Genomic DNA, 2,066 nt, shown 5'->3' with positions numbered 1-2,066 from the left:
GAAGAGCTACTCTCTCAACAACAGTTCTGTTTGCCGCGACCATGGTCTGACTCTACCCCAATCTTTCTTATGTTGGACAAAGTCAAAGTGGCATTTGATCTTCTTTAATCTCTGAAAACTATACTCCAAAGACAATGAATTACTTGATCAGGAAGGGAACCCAAATTAGAGGAGATCTGAGACAACTGCAGATCTGCACAACAGAAGGGAAACAAAACAGAAGGGCACATCTATCTGAAGAGAGATCCACTTAAGTCTTGCCACGTCAGAAAAATGCCATGCGTTTGGCATTTGGAAGGGTCCCTACCTGAAAGTTTTATGCCACGTACTCCCAAAGGAGAAGACCACTCCCTAATTGACACGCTCCACCCTCCCATGCAGAGGAGACGCATATTAATGAAATGGACGTCACAACTGTAGATCAGATCCATGCTAGTTACCTAGGCTAATCAAATGAGTGCTTTGTGCCCAAATATGAATGGTCAAATGTTTGCCAGATATTTCAGGAAAGTGAAAGAGAAAATAATGATGAACAAATATAACTATTTCTGGAGAAAAAACAAGTATAATACAGGAAACAGAATAAACCTAAAATCATATTCTCAGAATTGTAAGGAAGACAATGGGTTTATAAAATGAGAACAGGGTGCTGTGAGAGGGAGCAATTACAGAACAAGAGAAAGTCCTTGGAGAACAGAAATATCGATGGAAAATGTAATAGATGCCAGGTGCTCAGCACCGTCTCCCTGCCTCACTCAGGCCTGGATGGAACCTAGAACATGGAGCTCGCCCCCTTCTCCCCACTCCTTCCTCCAACCACGGCCACCCCCTCCTTAAAGGAACCTGAACCTCCTCTCCCCCCTCCCAAACCCAGGTAATGGATCCTCCTTCTGGTTCATCCCAGAGCGGCCGCCCTAACCTGAGCTACTGGCCTCCGGCCACCCTCATTGGCCACCCTCGGTAGGCTCTGCGGCCGCTACCGCCATCGGCACGGTCTCACCTTGACCTTCACGCCCACCGTGACCGCACCGCTAGTCATGCTGCCCCCGCCACCCCGGCAGATGCGCCAGAACTACCACCCCGACTGCGAGGCCGCTGTCAACAGCCACACCACCCTGGAGCTCCACATCTCCTACGTGTACCTGGCCGTGGCCTTTTACCTCGAGCATGACGGCGTGGCCTTGAAGCAGTTCATCAGCTTCTTCCAGCTTCGCTCCCGCAAGCACGGCGAGCAAGCCGAGGGCCTGATGCGCCTGCAGAACCAGTGCGGGGGCCGCCTCTGCTTCTGTGACATCAGGAAGCCAGACACCAACGACTGGGAGAGCGGCCTCAAGGCCATGCAGTGCACCTTGCTCCTGGAGAAGCGCATCAACCAGAGCCTGTTCGACCTGCACCAGCTGGCCACCAACAAGAGTGACCCCCAACTGTGTCACTTCCTGCAGACTCACTACCTCAACCGGCAGGTGGAATTCATCAAAGAGCTGGGGGATCATGTCACCAGCCCGAGAAAGATGGGGACCCCGGATGTCGACATGGCAGAGTACCTCTTTGACAAGCTCACCCTGGGCGATGGCAACAAGAAGAACTGAGCCTGGACTGGACTTCCCCAGAGCCACGGGGTGACTGCCCAAGGTCACCATGCCTGCCACGCAGACCGCAATATTGCCCTTGCAGAGAAAGTTCACAAGTATTTTTCTTCCAGTTTTGCCATTTCTTCCAATCAAGTTACTTGGTTCCTAGATAAATAAAGGTCTCTGGTTGATTCCTGTGTGCAAATCTCTCACTTTTTAAAACAGGTATCCAGGAGGCTCTTCACCCACCTATGCCCTATCCACATGCACCTCAGGATCTCCACAGAGGGAGGGAGAAGGTGTTCCATGAGTCCCTGGAAAACACAAAATCCATCTTCCCCTAATAAGTAATATGGTGGTGGTCTGAGCTCCTGGTGAATGTGGGTGCCTGTGAATAGTAGAAGTATAAAAACATGGTATGAAAATCATAATAGTGGTGCCTCTGGAGGAAGAATGAAGGGATTGGGATGGGACAATCCCAGCGAAGGGATGGGA

The 2,066-nt window shown here is 50.8% G+C and overlaps 1 protein-coding gene across 1 annotated transcript; it reads left to right on the top strand.

The window, feature by feature from the left end:
- The first annotated feature begins 779 nt into the window (after positions 1–779).
- Positions 780–1,589, top strand: LOC130841544 (ferritin heavy chain-like). Its single transcript, XM_057717665.1, has 2 exons — positions 780–874; positions 965–1,589. Exons 1-2 carry the CDS (start codon positions 780–782, stop codon positions 1,587–1,589), a joined length of 720 nt encoding a protein of 239 aa, XP_057573648.1.
- Positions 1,590–2,066: the final 477 nt, after the last annotated feature.

The sequence above is a fragment of the Hippopotamus amphibius genome, chromosome X (genome assembly GCF_030028045.1).
Source record: "Hippopotamus amphibius kiboko isolate mHipAmp2 chromosome X, mHipAmp2.hap2, whole genome shotgun sequence".
NCBI lineage: Eukaryota > Metazoa > Chordata > Mammalia > Artiodactyla > Hippopotamidae > Hippopotamus > Hippopotamus amphibius.
This window is presented reverse-complemented; position numbering and strand designations above follow the sequence as displayed.

What these genes read in the sequence shown, in the direction of transcription:
- LOC130841544 (XM_057717665.1), top strand. Translation starts at nt 780, where the DNA reads ATGGAGCTCGCCCCCTTCTCCCCACTCCTTCCTCCAACCACGGCCACC. An exon ending in CTCCCCCCTCCCAAACCCAG is followed by an intron (nt 875 to 964) that starts GTAATGGATCCT and finishes CACCCTCGGTAG; the next exon opens with GCTCTGCGGCCGCTACCGCC.